This window comes from Podospora pseudoanserina, chromosome 1, assembly GCF_035222485.1.
Source record: "Podospora pseudoanserina strain CBS 124.78 chromosome 1, whole genome shotgun sequence".
NCBI lineage: Eukaryota > Fungi > Ascomycota > Sordariomycetes > Sordariales > Podosporaceae > Podospora > Podospora pseudoanserina.
The window spans coordinates 5,973,084-5,988,325 of record NC_085920.1 but is presented as its reverse complement, the minus strand read 5'-3'; the positions used below and the strand labels follow the sequence as shown (position 1 = coordinate 5,988,325).

General features: G+C 53.7%; 2 protein-coding genes across 2 annotated transcripts; both read left to right on the top strand.

The window, feature by feature from the left end:
• Positions 1–375: 375 nt before the first annotated feature.
• On the top strand, positions 376–4,190 carry HEX1 (woronin body major protein). The gene is made up of 3 exons (XM_062942954.1): positions 376–2,567; positions 2,945–3,375; positions 3,511–4,190. Exons 2-3 carry the CDS (start codon positions 3,354–3,356, stop codon positions 4,110–4,112), a joined length of 624 nt encoding a protein of 207 aa, XP_062806001.1. The 5' UTR covers positions 376–2,567; positions 2,945–3,353; the 3' UTR covers positions 4,113–4,190.
• A 5,671-nt stretch (positions 4,191–9,861) lies between these two features.
• Positions 9,862–15,158, top strand: QC764_116990 (uncharacterized protein). The gene is made up of 3 exons (XM_062942953.1): positions 9,862–13,296; positions 13,381–13,832; positions 13,933–15,158. The coding sequence occupies exons 1-2, from the start codon at positions 10,794–10,796 to the stop codon at positions 13,599–13,601; spliced, it is 2,724 nt and encodes a 907-aa protein (XP_062806000.1). The 5' UTR covers positions 9,862–10,793; the 3' UTR covers positions 13,602–13,832; positions 13,933–15,158.
• The last annotated feature ends 84 nt before the right edge of the window (positions 15,159–15,242 follow it).

Here is a 15,242-nt window from a genome sequence, read left to right as displayed (position 1 = left end):
AATTGAAGCAGTGGAAAAGTTGTTACGATGGTGCTACAATTCGTACCTTTACGCTATGCTGCGGACAGCGGTCTGTTGAGGCCCATGGCAGCCCCCTCGGTCATGATTAAGCCACCAACCGGGGGTGCGCAGCCGTCAAAAGTTAAATCCTGACACTCAACGGGAATGAGGTTGTTGAGTTTGAATCTCCAGCTCTTTGGGCTCGAGATCTCCAGCTTGCGGTTGCAGCATGGAGAGCCACCAATCCGCCATGATCAAGCCAGAAACGCCATGTTGCATATGCTTAGTTTGTCCAATTTCGCAATTTTGCATCGAAATCGATTGATGGTCCGGAACGCCCCTATCACAAAACTTACCATAGCAGGTTGAAGTCAGCCCGGACTCCAGATCCAAAGTTTATTTCCCCGTCTCTTCCGGCACAGGTGCTCCGGGGGACTGATTGTGAATTCGGATCCGGATCATCGGTCGGTTTTCGGGTCGGGTTAACGGGTTGTTGAACTGATCAGACAACTCTCAACAGGTTCAAGTCGACAGACGGCCGGATGCCTGAACAACATAGGTAGAGCAAACGACGATGTCGACGACGTCGCAAGTAAACAAGGTCCCAAAGTCCCTGAAACCCCGACGGCGGCTGTTTCCCCTGCGTCGGCTCCGTCTTCTCGCATCGCGCATGTGACGGCAGTTAATGGGTAGGATCGGACTGCTCGGCGGCTGATCCCGCAAAGGGGCGGAGCAGAAGACGCAAAAGGAGGTCAGTTGCCGGGACAACTGGAAATGGTGTGCTGTTCCCAGTGGAGATTTTGGAGATGGCCTCGGTAGCGCATGGGGAGGAAGTCCAGCTTTTTGACTTTCAGGCCTCGTGTCGTGTCAGCTCCCGGCTGCAAAAGCAATCGGCTTTGTGGGGACGGCGCTGGAGACACCTCGGGGACGGCGGCGGTCTGGCAGATGCCATCGGTTTCGATGACAGCCTGACAACTGATAGCCGGCCGGCCTGTGCGACATCGATACGAGGACCGGGAGACATCAAACGAGACGAATAAAATTGTGCATTAAGTCGTGGATGGCTGGAACTCCCCTATCGACCCAATGGCCTTCTCCCACGAGCTCTCAGACGGGAAAAAGAGGCTGGGACGGGACACCCCCTTGATAAATGCAACAGCCAATTGTCAGACGAAGCTGCTGGTGATCTGCTCTTCTCCTTGGCTTGCAGCCGAGGAAAGTAAAAGGGAGTTGCTCCCGACCTCCCCAATTGCGCACACCACGGCCCCAGAGCCCCCACCGCGTCCCCAACCACCTATCAACGATGCCGGCACAAGCGTGTGTACGGCGTGGGCGCCCGGTCCTGGCTGGCTAGTCCGTCTCCCGTCAGCCTGTGGGTGTGGTCGGTGGCGCCCTGAGATGCACGAAGCTGCAGGAGGACGGGGGTGGACCAATTTCAATCAGAGACAGCTTTGATACGACTTCTGTTTGTGTCTTCTCATCAATTGAGAGACCAGTTCGAGCCATTGACGCTCCAGGTCCATGTTCTGCCCTACAGGAGGCCCGGGCAACCCTCGCCCATCACCCAGCAAGCGCTCTCTGCTACCCCCGGATCTGGAGAGGCTGGAGAAGCGCGCCTTTTTCTTTCTGACGTCTCATCTCCAGGGGTCAACCGCGATCGAGCTCTGTGCTTTCAGCTCCCAACGAGACAGCTCCTAGCTCGAAATGGCTGGACGCGTCCCAGCTCCCGGTCACGGCCGAGCAATCAGAGACATGCTCGTGGGGCCATGGCTCCTCCGAAAAGAGGGTCCGCTATCCCCCATTGGTGCAGGATAAACAACTCGCAGGCCTCTTCTCCACAAAAGGTAAACAGAGGGCTTCCAGAGCTGGTTGGAACCACCCCCTGTGGTCACACATCCTTCTCGTCGTCGACGGTCCCCTGCCAACCGGCCAAGGTCGACGTTCAGAGCCCGGAAGCGCTCCGCCCCATGCGTATTTGAACCGCGCTCGCTCGAGCAGCTGTGCCCTCCTGGTCTTGATCTTCTTTCCTTCCTCATCCTCCACTCAGAGTCAGCTCAAGTCATCACCATCATCTCCATCCATTCCCCGCCCTCCCTTTCAAAGGACTCGAACAGAAACCAGAGCACAGAAGACGGGTCGATTCACAGACCGCCTTCTCATCTCCTTTCTTTCGACTTCTTTTCTAGGAAGTTAGCAAGAGATATCTTCTTGTCGTACGTCAAGAAGATTGTTTCTTGCGCCCAGTAAACCGGCAACCTGGACTTTGAAGCCCGCGTCCCGGTCCCTTTCAGCGTCTTCCCGTCTGCCTACAGGGAGTCCGAGACCGCTACCCAGACCAAAACCCACGAGGAGATCAAGATCCAAGTTCCCCCAGCTGGACGGATAGGTCAAGACTCTTCTTTCACCGCCCAAGCCGCTCTCCCTGCCCCCCGGCCCCCCAAGGTCGTCGAGGAGAACCGCTTCAAAGAGGAGGTCCGCATCACCCGCAAGGAGGAAGAGCACCGCCGTCCCGTCCCCGTCCCCGTCATCAAGAAGGAAGAGTACCATTTCCACGAGGAGATCCGCAGGTATGTTTTTGACTTCTCTTTCTGTCGCCGGCATCACCGTCACCGTCAATTTGTTTTTCTTTACCGCCCCTTTGGCCTGGCCCGCCCCAATGGCTGATCCCCAGCCTCCTGTCCCGGCTCGGATCTCTTGGGTGTGGATTCCCCGCTGGAGCCTCAGAGCAGCCATTTTCCTCGTTTGTCCTGTTTTGCTCCGCTCTTCAGCCCACCCCCCCTGGCCGAGCTATCGACCCTAGGGCACCGCCAAGGTCTTCGGGGCCAGGGGGTTGGGGGTTGACCAAGCGACGCGAGGCCTTCTCCCACAACAATATCTGGCTCAAGGAAGACACATTCTCTGCTCTTTCCTTTTGCTGACCACATCTTTCCTTTGCCTTCTTCAGACCTCAACCACCCCCTCCCGCCTCCAACTACCTCGAGTCTCGCATCGAACTCGACCACCGCCACCGTCCTCACAGCTCCGTCGTCGACCTTGCTGAGAGTGAATTCCGCGCCCGCACCCAAGCCAACTACCGCAAGGAACCCACCGTTGTAGCCTCCCCCAGCTACGACACCACCGTCGACCTTCCCACCCGTCGCCCGGTCTTCAAGTCCAGCACTTCCATCGGTGACAAGTTCACTGTCGAGGCTGCTATCACCCGTCCCGCCAAGAAGGAATCTCATTTCCAAGTCACCGACACCACCGTCGACTTCCCCCGCCCCCCTCGCATTACCGCCCCCAAGAAGGAGGTAAAGCTCTTGGACGACAAGCCCTACACGCCTTCCACCGTTTCCACCACCACCACCAACAACATGGGTTACTACGATGAGGACAGTGAGTATCTCCCCGCCCCTTTCGCCCTTGTCCTAGCGTCTTGTCTTGGTGGTGCCCCTTGATGCCATCTCTCCCCATGCACACGAGAGTGTCGACATGTGAGCGAGTACTCACTGTGGCCCCACCAACACACAGACCGCTACCACTCCTTCCGCCAGGAGGTTCACAACAAGCTCCACAACAAGTTGCACAAGTTGGCTGACAAGCTCCACCACCATCATGAAGGCCACGTCGAGGCTGAGGTCTCTTCCGTCCGCCGCGGCCCCGCTGCCGCCCCTGCCGTTGAGAAGGCTCCCAACACCGTCACCATCCCCTGCCACCACATCCGCCTCGGTGACATCCTGATCCTCCAGGGCCGCCCCTGCCAGGTCATCCGCATCAGCACCTCTGCTGCCACCGGCCAGCACCGCTACCTCGGTGTTGACCTCTTCACCAAGCAGCTTCATGAGGAGTCCAGCTTCGTCTCCAACCCCGCCCCCAGCGTCGTTGTCCAGACCATGCTCGGCCCCGTCTTCAAGCAGTACCGCGTCCTTGACATGCAGGATGGCGCCATCGTCGCCATGACCGAGACCGGTGATGTCAAGCAGAACCTCCCCGTCATTGACCAGTCTTCGCTCTGGAACCGCCTCCAGAAGGCTTTCGAGTCTGGCCGTGGCTCCGTCCGCGTCCTCGTCGTCACTGACCACGGCCGCGAGATGGCTGTTGACATGAAGGTCGTCCATGGCTCCCGCCTCTAAGGGGGTTTCACCACCTCTGAAAACCTGTTTTGGAATTACTTTTGGCTTAGATTGTCGCGATAAAAAATGGTTTATCTAATGTCGTTTCTTGGTTAATGTCTTGTTTGCCGAGAGGCTTCATTGGGTAATCTATTTTTTGGTAGGAATATTTGCTAGGATATATGTGGATGGGCAAAGGGATTCGGATTATTATGATAGTGCTGGCTTCAGGAGGGAAAAAACATGTCTCAATGTTCTTTCTAGTACTAGCCGTGTATATGAATCTGTAATGGATGATGATGATGGAGAGACTCTTTTTTCTTGACCGATGCTGCTTGTGATTGTGATGTGAATGGGATTGACTTGCCTCGGGTTGATCTTACTTGCTTTGGTGTTTATTGCTTTTGGTAATGTGCTGACTTGGGGTGATGCCGTGCTAAGAATGACAGCATTGTCGCGTTATTATCGTGACCAAGTCATTATCACCCGGTGTGATCTGCCTTCTCCAATTCTGCTGTCGTGATCCTGTAACCCATGGTGTTTTGTTGCGATTGTTGGCTGTTGTTGTTGTTGTTGTTGTTGTTGTTGTTGTTGTGATCGTGACCGACTCTCGATTTGTTGAGGTTTGACGAGTCATGTTGCCCGCCCAGGGCGGATCAATGGTCTTATAACGGTGTCCATTCTCGAATCAATGATTTACACATTCCATGACCCCTTTTTTTAGTCATTTTACGCGTTCAACCTGACTGGCATGGCAGTGTCCGACTCTGTGATCTTGAGCTCATCGCTCGGCCCACTCATGTTCATCACCATCATGAACTTTTTGATATCTTTGCAGGGCTGATGATAATGCTGCTGAAAATTGCAAGAATTTCACATTTTTATCTTTTCTGTTCTCTTTGGTATGTTGTGTCAAAACATCAATCCGGGCTGTGGTATGTACTGAGTATTTTCCACGGATTGGATGTCACATGACTTGGCGACATGACAAGTTCACACACACATTGCTTGCTTTGGATCGGACCAGTTGGTTTTTTGGGGGGGGGGTTGGGTTTTTTTATTCTTTATTATCAAAAACTAACTTGAGCAAAGCTTTTTATGTTTATTTCATTTGGGGCAGGTAAATACGGCTGGTTTCGGCCTGTTTTTCTGAAGGTATATTCGAGGTTGGTTTGCTAGCGATAAAAATGCTCATCCAGCGATGCGCCGAATGATGGAATGTTTCTGATACTTATTGTGCAAAGCCGATTCATGACCACAGGAAACTTTGAATCGCGGTCGATGAGGTTTGGCTTCGAATAATAGTTTTGCCTCGCGTTGATCAGTTGTAAGTGGACTAGTGAGCTTGGATGGCTCGTGGTGGTTAAGACAGACGTATTTGCTCTGTGCTCTTGCCCGAGTTGCTGTTGGTGTTGTGAACAACTTGAAATCCTGGAGCGACTGAGGTCTGTCTTCTATGGTGTCTTCCATCTGATCTCAGAATCTCAAGAGTAGGAGGTACACAGGGAGCAACCTCATCGAGCAACTTCAACTTACTGGGCTGTTATTTTTTTTTTTTTTTGGAACCCGCCCTCTTCCAACTGATCCTGTTTCTTCGGGAATCAACAGATTGCCTGCTTTTTCTATCTATCTTTTCATCCGATCGTGATTTACTACAAGCTAGATATCCAAAACTGGCGCTTCGTGTCATCCCATCTTTAATTCATCCGACCTTGCCCCCCATTCGATTTAAAAAAAAAAAAAAAAAAAAAACACCTTTATGCCGGAAGAACCGCAGCAAAACCAACTCAACAATTAATACACACATATCCTGTTCATAAAGATAGACCGACTTATCTCACACTCAAGTAGCACCCATGCCGACATAAGCACCACCAACCCACCCTCTCGGCCGAGGGCCATCCGGCCGTTGAGTTGTGGCAAGGCAACGTAAACAAACTCTTGCGCAGGTATACCAAGCTAACCGAGGAAAGGTGCTCGGTGACAGTGTTTTCGTCACACCGTCCGAGGGGCTATGCGTGCGCTAAACAGGAGCACAAACACAGCACTAGATTGGACAAGATCTGGAGGGGGAAAAGGGGGTGTTGTTCGAGTTTGCCATGTCTTGGTGTGTACCTTATGTGAGGTGAGGTTTAAGGCAGGGTCAGGTATACCTACTTACATACCTTACTCAGGTGGTTGAGGCATATACGGTCGCGGTTGTGTGACGCCGTGGTTTGAGATGGAGATCAAGACGGTTTGATCCGGGAGGTTGTGTATCTACTACCCAGACACAGCCGTGTGTGATTCTGGAGGATGAAGGCGAGGAGGGAGATGGCGCTGCTTGGGCTGTTTGGGCTCTGACTGTCATGGTCTGATCGGAGATAGACGGGTATTGGGGGTCATTGTTTTTTTGGGCGGTGAGTTTTGCTTGTGTGGTATACTTGCCTGTAACAGCGATTTGGCGCTTAGACTACCTATATTCCGGCAGTGAACGGTACGATACTCTGTTGTTGTCGATCGCGTTGGTTTGGTGGTCCTGGTATGATGATGATGCTCGGCTGTCAGACGCACTCTTTGATGACACGCCGTGTTTGTTGGGCTGGTGGGATACCACACTGCCAAAGCCTACCTCCTCTATTCATGCGGGGGTCCTCCAAGAGGGTTTGTTGTTATGATGGAGTGCCGATGGTTCAACGGGCCATCCGAGGTATATCGGATCTGATCTCGGACATGAGTTGACACAATGCCTGTCTGTTAAGTTGTGAAACCAGTTACTCGGCGACCTACGGTAACTATTTTCCCTTTCTGTGATGAAACTGGCATGACTTTGCGATGGCGGTGGCTACCTGCCTTCTAGAGACCAGTTGGCCGTGGGCTGCCCTCCTGAGCTTGGCGCTAGATCGTCCGTCGGTTGTTGGCCTATTTGGGTACAAGTATGCAGTCCTTCTTCGGTCATCGCTTGCCGCGGACCGAGATCTGCCATCGGCTCCTGTCTTGGTACTCTCAGTAGGGAGGCATGGGGTAGAGCAAGCCCCCGTATCGGCAAGATCGATGTTGTGTTCGGAAAGTGAGGGGATAGGATAACCTCAGTTGGGCACATCTCCTGATCAACTTCCAGGTGAACGGCTTCCAAGAATACTGACGGCTACCCCCTCCTCGCGGTTGCGTTGGCATGCGTTACCAGAAGTCTGTCCAATATCAGACAGCCAAAATCCAAGAGATGAAACCTCGGCCAAGCACCAGGCTTGACCGGTCGTGAGGAGTTTTTACAACTCCATGTGCCGGCGGTGAGTATGCCCTTGCCTGAATCTTGCCCAGTTGGTTGTAAATATGTGTGCGGATGCTGTGTGGTTCTGTAACTTTGCCAAACACTGCCTCTGCATGCTGTATTCCATCTCTCTGTGGCTGGGACAAGATGACTGCATATGCTCTTCCACGCATTAGGCATGTTGACTTTTTGCTTTTTGACCTTGGGTCAGTCTGAAGTTCGCCACTCGGGCATGATGCAGACGAGGCAAGGGACTAGGGGGAACGGTGCCTGAATATCAGATCGGGACGCTGTACCACGAGATGAGAATACGGTGAAGAGTGCGGCTGTCATATTGCCATTGCCATCTACCACAAGGCTGACAGATCTGAGTTATTAAACCTTTCCAAGTTCGTATCATTAATGATAAGTTATTTATTGCGTCTTGCCTTGCATGGCCGAACAATAGTTCTCAGATGATAATCCTAGATCCAGGTTTGTGCTTGTTGTTCGAAGCTGCGTGTGTGACACTAGCCATCAAACCAAAACAGTGACAACAGCTTATCTAGATGAGGCTTTGGCATTTTCCTGGTAACCACACCCAGAACTAGAATTACGTACGATTTGTACATAAGGCAGGCCCAGACAGACTCAGCAAGAGACCCTTGGTATAAACATCCCGTGCCAGGCAACCCCCCCACTCAACTGCCAGACGACTTGCCAAGAACAACATGCCGTTGCCCAGGCGGGTATACCGCGCTTCAATGTATGCAATAGCGGACGGGTGTGTGGAAAGAAAGGGGTATAGGCAAGGGGAGTGAATGCTCCCTCCGCGTTCACCACCAACTTGGGCCCCCTCCACCCCTCCTCACTCCCGTCGTCCCATCTCCCCGCTTCCCGCGGTCTGAGAGCTCTGAATTGCTGGAACGTTGGGAGAATCACTGACATTAGTCAAGAGCACCATCACCCTTCCACGTGTGAGTGGAGCGAGCGCTCCCTCCCGCGCTGCAATCGCGTACCATTATGCCAATCGGACGAGAGCAAGCGATACTTTCTTGCTTGAGAGCATCGTTAGAGGCCCCTGAGGGACGGGACGGGATGGAACGGAGGAGCCAGTTGAGAGCATCACGGGACTCATCATGATTAACTAATTGGGTTGGGTTGAAATGGAAATGGGACCGCATGCGTGTGTCGTAGATGCCCAATGCCCCCCCCCAGCCAACTTTGGTGTGGAATTACTGGCTGTTCTGGTGGGGGAGAGCAACATCTTCAGATGTTACCTTGACTTTGATGCTTGATGGTGCTTGAAGACGACCATGCGTGCCATGTCTCCTTCGGGAACTAAAAGTCCAACACTTGGTACCTGAGTAGAGGGTGTGAGAGAGAGGCCAGCGATTGACTAATCGATCGCTGACGATTATCGGTTGTCGGCTGTCGGGTCGGCACGATCTGCTCGATAATGTTAGCAAAAAATAAAAAGAAGGAGCAGAAAATCCGGAATTCCTGCATCTTGAGTTGTGTGCTGTGCAGAAACAACTGGTGCTAATGGACTGTTGTGAAACAGAGCTGGGTACTACTGCATAACTTGTCACCAGAGGCTGTATAAAAGTTTGCCACTCGTGCACTTTTGCAACGCAAGTGGTGTGCTTGGCTGTGGGATTCATAGCATCAGCGGGCAATGGAGGTGGTTACCGTAAGTCCAGCTGTGTGTATTCATAGCATCCTGTCCACACGAGGTGTTTAGAATTCCCATTTGCGAGATTTTGGACTCCAAGGTGAGATCAACGGTGTGGATTGTGAAGATGCTAAGAAGCATTCGTGTGTCGTGTACTCCGTACGATCGGAGGATCGCTGGACCCTAGGTGCGTCATGGTGATATTCAAATAGATGCGGCGAAAAAAAAACAAGCAGCCTAGAATAATTCTCATGTAATCACAAGCGCTCGTGATGCAAAGAAACAATCAATCTTAGGGTCCATCGACCACGAGACGTTGCTGTCGACGACGGACGTCATCTCTTCACCTTGAAAGCTATGACCACCTGATGATAGCCTGACCAATCGCCGACTGTCCAGAATAACAGCCCGCAAAGCCGGATCTCCACTCTCATTGGCGCTGGTGGGCTGACCCCCGGTCGGGTCCACACATAGGGCAGGCAAACCACTCCGAAACCCTCGTCGGTGCCCTGCCGGCGAGACATTTCCACGACGAAATCACATCAGGCCGTGTCCAAAGGGGGAGCATGCGCCATCTACTGCACCTAGAGAGATTTGAAGGTATAGTATACCTCGTAGTTCCAAAGGCAAAAGAGAACCGGGCAACTCTGCAACAACAGAGGCTAGCTATGCGTGAGACAGCCTACAAGCCAACCGGGACCTGTTCCTAAGCTGGAAGTTCCTCGTCTACGGCAGCCGGCATCTCCTCCCTGCGTGCCCGGCTACTGACAAGTTGCCATATTGCCTCGTCCCACGGCTGATTGCGAATATTGACTATCGTCTCACTATACACAACACCTGCAGCCCAGCTTCAGCTCGTTCTGTGTCGTTTGTGTAGGCTGTCACATCCGTCACAGCCTTGTCCTATCGTCTCCCGCCAGGAGACTGAAGATCGAGAAAGGTACACACAGTCCAGTACATAGTGGTAGGTGTGGGGCAAGACAAAGGTGACCAAGAGAGGCAACTCGGCCTGTAAAGGGAGAGGACGGAGGATTGGGCATCAGGCGGACACGGCACCCCACCTTGGTCGCATTCCCTGGAAGCACACAGCAAGAAGACACAGATGACCCAGGTCATATAACGGAAGCGTCTTTTATTCGATCAATTCCTCCACACGACACCACACACGCACACACACAAACACCAACCGACCGCTCACAGCTCGTCCCGTCAAACAGTCGAATCGAATTAATTACCCCACGGACTGCTTTCCTCAAAGGCCTGTACTGCGACCCCACGGCGCCGGAACACCACTCGTCCGCCCTCTTTTTCTCACCGTCTCCTCCCTGCGACCCAATCAGCAGAAATCCGCATTTTGATCGAACTCGAGTCTTCCATCAGCATCTGTGGAAGCAAAGCTGCGTTGTGCTGCCGACCAGGGCCGGGGTGTTTCTGAATAAGTAGGAGGGACAAGGCAGGCATCGTCAACGAGAGAGAGCCCCGCCATCACACACACACACACGAACTTTCTGAGCAATAACCCCGCCTGCGCACACCTCCGACGGAGGTCTCCATCTCCTTCCAACCAGCTTACGCTGCGCCCCCGACGGGCAGCCTGGGGAGAGAGAGACGGCCACACACACCTTATACCGCACCTCCATTGACCTACCTTGCCTGTTTCTTCTCAACTTTCCCCTCACTTATCCCACCGCTTTTTTGCTAGAGCTCTTTCTGGCCGCTTGTTGAGATATCCCTCGTTGACTCAATCGCCTCTTGTTCGTCCGTTGCTGGTGGGATTCTAGCTACTAGCAGCAATAAAATGGCCGACCCAGCCAGATACCGATACTCGGGGGCCGTGGGAAGACGGTCCCCTCCCATCTACAATCCAGCACGAGCTTCGTTGCCCGTGACACACAGTCCCGGCTATCCTCTCTACAGCGGCGATATCCATAGCATGACAGCATCCCTCCATGAGGGTTTGACGAGACCATCCGACGACTACCGTCCTACTGCCGTTCCTGTCAGCGCTACTTCGTACGCCGTGAGAAAAGAGCCCGTTGCGAGAAGCACCAGCGTCAAGGACGGCCCTCGTGATCGCATCATCGACTCTGCAAACAAGCGGCCGATCATTGTTACCACCAAGCACCCACCCGCCGCTCCTAGGTCCAACAGCCCCTCGCGTGACTCTCGTGACCCTTACCGATCAAGCGACGAGGGGCAGTATTACACCCAGCCCGCCGTCTCGGCCAACCGAGGCCGCACACCCGGAGGTCCTGCTCCCTTCAGCGCCGCCATGGATGATGACGAGTACCGGCGGCTGAAGGAGAGAACAGAAACCGACAGGCTCCCACGCGGCGGGGGAGATCCATACCGAACTCGCCCCGTCTACACCGGGCCCCCTCGCTCCAACACGGTCGACTACGAGGACGATGGCTTCGAGTATACTAAGCCAAGTGAGCTTGCTCGCTACGATCTCGAGCACGACCGACCGCGCAGACGACGAGAGAGTCTGGATCGATACTACCGCCCTACCGTCAGTGTCAGCACCGACCTGGCCATGGGCCGCCCATACGAACAAAATGAAGGGAGGCGGGTTCGTCAAGGACCACCGCCTACCACCTGGGGTCTCGACAAGATCAACCGAGCTCCGACAATGCCAGCGGCTGGTGGCATCTACGATGGTGCTGGTGTACGTATGCCTGGTGCACCGGACGCCAGGCGATCTGGCCTGGCCATCGAAGGCCCGCCTGGCAGCCCCATGTCGGAACCACACGGCATTCCCAGCACTCGCCCACTAAATCTCCTCGAAAATGGCCCGCCACGCGCCGGCCACTATGATGACTACTATGACGACTTTGACCGTGATCGGGGATACTTCCAAGACGATGTCGCCAGTCGAGGGTTTGGCCTCCGCGTGGAATCGGCCCTCGACGAACCCCGCCGGCCCCCCGACCGGATCTACCATGACGACCGACGCCGGGAACCACGCCGGGACTATGGAGATCGCGAGGTGAGGAGGAGATCAGACGACGATTTGGAAGTCATCCGTCGCGATCACGATGATCGAGAGCGGAGGGAGCGCCGTGATCGTGACCACGAGTACGCCATCGATGACGACTACGACCGAGACAGAAGGAGGCACAACAGGTCACCGCCTTCGGAGGACGAACGTGATCGTGATGGCCGAAAGGCCAAGGTTGACCCACTCGCTGCTGGCATTGGCATTGCCGCTGCGTCCCTCGGCATCGGGGCTGCTTTGCAGGGCAGAAAAGATGAAAAGAACGATTCGCCATCCAGGAGATACAGAGATGAAGAGGACGACCGCCGGAGACACGGCGACTCTGAGTCTGCTTACTCTAGGCCTCCTCGTAAGGAGCCACTTCTCGGCGATGAGGACTTTGAGATTGTAGAGCATCCGACGGACCGTGATCGTGACAGAGATCGTGAACGGGATCGTGAGAGGGACAGAGAAAGGGAGAGAGAGAGAGATCGCGAGAGGGAACGGGAAAGGGAGAGGGAGCGAGAGAGAGAGCGTGATAGAGAGCGTGATAGAGATCGCGAGAGGGAGCGTGAAAAGGAACGCGAAAAGACTGCTCGCAATGAGCCACCGGCACAAATTGAGCCCGACCGCAAGAGGCCGGAGAATGATTCCAAGGCCAATGCCGATAACGTGCCCGTCCCGGCAGACCGGGAAGAGGACGGCAAGAGCAGACCAATTCGTCGCCGGCCAAGAGCTGCTTCGTCGGCCTTCAACCCCAACGACACAGCTGGTTTGGCTGAACTCAAGGCCAAGTTGGCCGAGACTGAAGAAAAGGACAAGGCCAGCTCGTTCAAGCCGGAAATTCCCGCCGTGAGGGAGCCCTCTCCCGAGCGCAGACCTTCCCCTGTCGACAAGCGTGACCGCGAGGACGACTCGGCCATGGTTGTCAAGGAAGATTCCAGCAGAGTCGGAAGCCGCAGCAGCAGCGGCGAGATCACACCCCCTTCCTCGACCGACAGGACTGTCCGTGTCGTCGACCCTCCCAAGGAGAAGGAGCCAGAGAAGAAGCCCATCAAGGGCATCCTAAAGCAGCCCAAGCCCAAGTTCCCGGAAGAACCCAACCCGGTCCGGGAGGGCGTTGCGCCTCACAAGGATGACAAGACCAAGGCCAACGTGCCTCCTGGAGCCAGGTGGACCAAGATCAGCAGGAAGATGGTCAATCCCGAGGCTCTCACCATTGGCAAAGAGCGGTTCGAAGTTAGAGACGACTTCGTCATTGTGCTGAGGGTGCTGAGCAAGGAGGAGATTCAGGCGTACGCCGACGCCACGGCTACTCTGAGAGGTACCTACTACCCCTTCGATGATGATTCAGACAGTGATAATTACAGTGAGAGTAGTTTGCTGACAGAGGATTTTGAAATCATAGAGCGTCGTCGGAAAGAGTATGAAGCTGAGAAGGGAAAAGACGATGACAGGGAGGAGGATGACGACAAGAAGAGGAGGCACCGTCAGCACAGCAGACGGGACCGGGATGACGATGACCGCCGGGAGAGGGGGGACAGACATCGTAGCCACAGGTACGAGTCAGATGATGACGAGGAGTATGGTGGCAAGTCGAGGAGGTCTTATAGGGAGAGGAGGGACTAGGAGTGGTGATGATGATGATGATGATGATGATGATGATGAGTGTGATGATGGCATGAAGTTCTGACAATTTCTTTCCATGTGTTTGAATATACGTTTTGTTTGGCTGAGCGGGGTTTGGGATTTGGGTCTAATATAGATGGACTGAATTGGAACGGATTGGTAGGAGGCAAAAGCGCTGTTTGGAAAGGTTAACATAAAGATCTGTTTTGGTTGTTAACATGTGTCTTGTCTGTGAGTCAGGCATCATCGTCTTGTGATCTCTTATAAATCCTCGATCTTGGATTGAACAACACAGGCATGAGCAGTCGGTTTAACGTTGGTTTTAGCGTAGGTGTCGAGTTGGGTTGAAGACTCCTCCTTCCCCAAGGTTTCCGAGGATAGGCCACTGGCTCATTCGGCCAAGAGCGACACACCCACTTGCTTGTCTCCGAAGCACGACCCGTTGAGCTTTTCTCTCGCTGCATCGTCTTTTGCAGATACCTACTCATTCTGCTTTAGTCTGGCGCACCAGCACCCCCGGCTCGTTCAGGTTCGAATCTGAGAATCTTCCGTCGTCTAGATTACACTACTTCTCCAGTAGCATATAACACATCTCACCGCCCCCAGTATTCGCGTCAACCAGAGTCGCCATCACCGATCTTCGACTCAGGCATCCGGGGAAGCTCCCGCAAGCCTTCAGACCATGGCCTAGCTCCAAGCGGAGCGCCCCCTATCCTTTGCTTTATCTTTTGGCTGGTGTACCTCACCTCACAAGTTCTTGGGACCGTGATAACATCTTTTCTTTTGATATCCCCATGGGGATGTCCGCAGATTCGATCAACAAACACCCTTCACCTCCTCGGTTCCTCTGTTCCTGTCTCTTACTCGCGGCCACCGCTTTGCCGGAATATGAAGGAGAAGTTTCTCTCAAGTACTGTCTATCTGCTTCTCGCCAGCATAGCCGCTTCTCTGTATTTGTGTTTCTTTTGTATCATTATTTCTTTGACTTGAAAACACACGCATTTGTTGTTCGTTGTACCAACGGCCCTCTTGTGGATTATCACCGTCGCTGTCAGAACCTCATGGTCTTGTCGGGTTGCCATATCGAGGCGTGAGATAGGTAGCTTTACTGGAGGGGAATATGCCGAACCTCCATGTACGATTGCTTCAAGTGGTGGCTGGGCTGGTGGTGGTTATTGCTGTTGTTGTTGTTGTTGCCAAGGCTGCTCCTTGTCGTCATCAAGCCACTGGGGCATTCAATGATGCCGTTTCTTTCAATCGGCACCAAGGACAAGTGGGCAGCAGTAAGCCTGGGTTCGACATAGGTTATCTAGATGCAGCCGCTGCGCCTTTGGCAACGCCTCCAGGCTCGGGCTTCCATACCGACCAAATGGAGCGCTGGGAGGATGGTGAGCTTGTGGACGAGGAGATGGGCGAGGAGCTGGAAAGGTGGTATGAACAATGGAGCGAGTCTCATGGCTATGAGGACAACAACAACGACAATGATTACTACGGCGATGACGAAGATAATGACTTTGTGCCTTATTCTATCACCACGTACAATAACAACAACAACAATCGCCATCTTTTTTTTACCAAAAGAATGACCGAGGAGGGCTTTCAGACGCTGTACCCCTTGACCGCCTCGCTCTTTCACACCGG